At 38.3% G+C, this 3654-nt stretch overlaps 1 protein-coding gene across 1 annotated transcript in view; it reads left to right on the top strand.

The window, feature by feature from the left end:
- Positions 1-2918, top strand: part of Ccdc90b (coiled-coil domain containing 90B) — a 17265-nt gene extending 14347 nt beyond the window's left edge. The window contains exon 9 of the mRNA XM_013014116.1: positions 2454-2918. Coding sequence (XP_012869570.1) covers positions 2454-2515 — 62 coding nt within the window. The 3' untranslated portion in view covers positions 2516-2918. The remainder of the gene's footprint in view (positions 1-2453) is intronic.
- The last annotated feature ends 736 nt before the right edge of the window (positions 2919-3654 follow it).

Below are 3654 nucleotides of genomic sequence, written 5' to 3'. Positions count from 1 at the left end.
TGAGCCACAGTGCCACTTCTGGTTTTTTCTTTTTGCTTATGTGGTGCTGAGGAATCGAACCCAGGGCCTCAGGCATGCAAGGCAAGTGCTCTACCACTGAGCCAACTTCCCAGCCCACTATCTGGGATTCTTGATGTATGCTACCATACCCAGCTCAATAAAAGTTTTTCTGTCCAAAATGATATAAAAACAGTAGTATTTTTATTTTGAAAAGCTTTATGCTTTTTCTGCCTTTTCTCTTCATTTTTTATGGTTTTCATTAAAATACCACTTTTTAGTCATCATGTAAAAAAATTTTTTAAAGAGACAGGTTCTCATTTATATTGCCAAGGTTGGCCCCACATAGCTCAGAATGTGGGCAGATACAACTGTGCCCATGCTGAAAAGGCAATTCAGACTTTCCCAGGCTGGTTAGCTGAAGCATGCCTTACCAAGCATGCTTACTGCCCCAGACTTAAAAAGAAAACTGCTCATTTTATGCAGGTAAGAATTACTCATTTGTCTTGGGAAACTTGAGTTTATAATTATTAAAAGTAGTTTTTAACATTACTTTATTGTTTAAAGATTCTAAGAGACATGTAACCTACATTTTAGAATTACTTTTAAAAGTATAGGAAGCTTTTAAGAAAAATTGCTCCTAATCCTGCCTTTTAAGAATACCTTCAATCCTTAGGAGGACTATTAGAGATGTGGAGGGTTTGCAAGCAAGGTAGCATTTTAGAAGAAGGCAACAGTGGGGCTGGGAAGGTGGCTCAGTGGTAGAGTGCTTGCCTTGCATGCATGAGGCTGTGGGTTCGATTCCTCAGCACCACATAAGCAGAAAAAGCCAGAAGTGGAGCTGTGGCTCAAGCGGTAGAGCACTAGCCTTGAGCTGAAGAGCTGAGGGACAGTGCCCAGGCCCAGAGTTCAGGCCCCATGACTGGCAAAAAATAAAAATAAAAGAGGGCAATAGAGAGGTTAAGTATAATCAAACCATGTTGTATTTGAGTATACAAAAATATTTCAAAGTTTTCCCATTACTTTGCACAATATATGCTAATGAAAACAGGAAGTAGAGCCTGAGCATTGTGGCACACATCTGTAATCCCATTTCAGAGACAGAAGCAAGAGGTTCACTGGTTTGAGGCCAGCCTATACTATATAGTGAATTCAAAATTAATGAAACACTCAGTTCTTCAAAAACCAAGTGGTAAAATCCTCTGATCCCAACCTTCTGGGTAGCTAGGATTACAGGTGTAAGCCACTGGCACCCGGTTAAGCAGTGACTTTTTTAAAATTTGAGGACCATAATTTTTTATTAATGTATTTCTTTGTTTTATCAGTTATCAAAAAGATGCCAAATTTGGGGCTGGAAAGGTGGCTCAGTGGTAGAGTGTTTGCCTCACATGCGTGAGGTCCTGGGTTTGATTTCCTCAGAAAAAGCCAGAAGTGGTGCTGTGGCTCAAGTAGGACAGCACTAGCTTTGAGCTGAAGAGCTGAGGGACAGCGCCCAGGCCCAGAGTTCAGGCCCTATGACAGACAAAAAAAAAAAAGATGCCAAATTTAGAAAACTAGATTTTTATATTATTCAGCTTAAAGTTTCTTTGGAAGTTTTAATGACCTCCTTTGGATTTAGCCTGTTTTTCTTCACTCTGTTTGGCTTTGTATAGGTCTTCCTTTTCCTTTGGTAATTCCTTATAAAGGCAATTCATTTACTTTTGTAATCATGTTTTAGAAAAGGGCAAAAACTTGAATCTCCCTGCAAACTTTCAGAGTAATGATTTAGCAACAATAAAGTTAACATGTATTGGAGTTCAGTATGTATAGCTTGGAAATTGACAATTCTTATGTATATTTGATAGGTTATTTTAAATCAACTTGATTATTGTGAGTAGTTGTCTTCTTTTGACCTTGATTTCAGTATAAACTTTAAGTAAAAGTTTTTAGTAGCCTAGGAGCTGGGAAGGTGGCTCAATGGTAGAGTGCGTGCCTTACATGCATGAGATCCTGGGTTTGATTCCTCAGCACCACACAAGCAGAAAAAAGCCTGAAGTGGTGCTGTAGCTCAAGTGTAGAGCGCTAGCCTTGAGCTGAAGAGCTGAGAAACAGAGCCCAGGCCCAGAGTTCAGGCCCAAGAACCAACAACAACAACAATTAGCCTAAAATAGTGTAAAAGACTAAACACACAAACAAGTGGTAGGTTGTAACTCAGTGGAAGAATGCTTGCCTAGTATATGGAAGGCCCTAAGTTCAATTCCTATAATCCCATACTAACAGAGAAAGAAAGAGAGAGGTCAGGAGAGAAAGAGAATATTTTATCCCTAATTTTCTAGAGGACACTAGGCATAGGGTAGAAATCTGCTTTCCTATTTTTTTGTCTATGTAAATTGAAGTAGCATCATTCTGTTAATCTCTGCAAAAAAACTACAAATACTTAACCTTTAATACAGCTTGTTTTGTTTCTTTTTTCACAGCCTCGGTGTTTACTTGCCTGGCAATAGCATTGGGAGTTTATAGATTCTGGAAGGACTCCTAATGTTCCTACTGCTGCTGCTATTGACTTCTTAGAGCACTACATCAGGACAGATTGTCTTTTAACAATGTCAGTTGAGCAAACACTTTCTACAGTATTATTCAAAGTATGAATGGTCTGCTGAGAAGTATTTTAGATGTTTTGTCTTTATTTTACGTGCTGTTATGTCGAAAAGCTATCATCCAAAACCTGATTTATATAAGACAGAAAGGTATTTTGTCTACATAGTTGCCTGATAGTTACAGAAATTAAACCAGAGTGTTGTGTTTGAACAGCTTTGTAAATCAGAAAGGGTTTTGTTGTATTGATAATCTGGTGCAAATTGAAAATATTACCTCTAGTTGCATTTTCCTAACAACTATTGCACATTTATGTTTTTAAAAAAATAAAAACCTGTAACAAAGTTTTTTTAGATTCTTTTTTTTTGGGGGGGAGGGAGGGGTCCGGTCATGGGGCCTGAACTCTGGGCCTGGGCGTTGTCCTTCAGCTCAAGGCTAGCGCTCTACCACTTGAGCCACAGTGCCACTTCTGGCTTTTTTCTTTTTGCTTATGTGGTGCTGAGGAATCAAAGCGCTCTACCACTGAGACACCTTCCCAGCCCCTTTTTAGATTCTTGAAAGTAGATTTTCTTTCTTTTTTGTAATGAACATACAGGTTAAACTCCACAGTCAACTTCAAATTAATGTGTGCTCCACTGGAAGTGTTCAATACTTAGTATGAAATATAGAGTGGCTTGGATTAGTGTATGTATTTTTAATTGTTTTCTTATTAAAAACCAGTTTACATTAACTCAAGATATTGGCCACATGGTCCAGGAGTGACAAATAAGAGGACTCTCTTCAAACATTTCATGGCTGAAATGTTTCAAAACAAAAAAATGCTTTAACATTATCTGGGTACATTTGCATTCTGAATCATTTTTATCTCATAATTTTCTTGTTTAAGAGACTTCTTAGCACATTATAAACTGCTATTGGGCTACCCAATCAGAACCATATAGACTGAGTTCCACTATAACAAACAGCATTTGTTGGCTTAACCAGTATGACTTCTTGTGGTATGCCTAACAAAATGCAGATCACATGTGCACACGGGACCATGATTTCCTTCTCATGGAACTGACCAGCCCGGTGGAAAAAAGA

This window comes from Dipodomys ordii, unplaced genomic scaffold (assembly GCF_000151885.1).
Source record: "Dipodomys ordii isolate 6190 unplaced genomic scaffold, Dord_2.0 Scaffold22, whole genome shotgun sequence".
Taxonomy (NCBI): domain Eukaryota; kingdom Metazoa; phylum Chordata; class Mammalia; order Rodentia; family Heteromyidae; genus Dipodomys; species Dipodomys ordii.
Note: the sequence above shows the minus strand (reverse complement) of the source record. Positions and strands in the feature narration are given on the sequence as shown.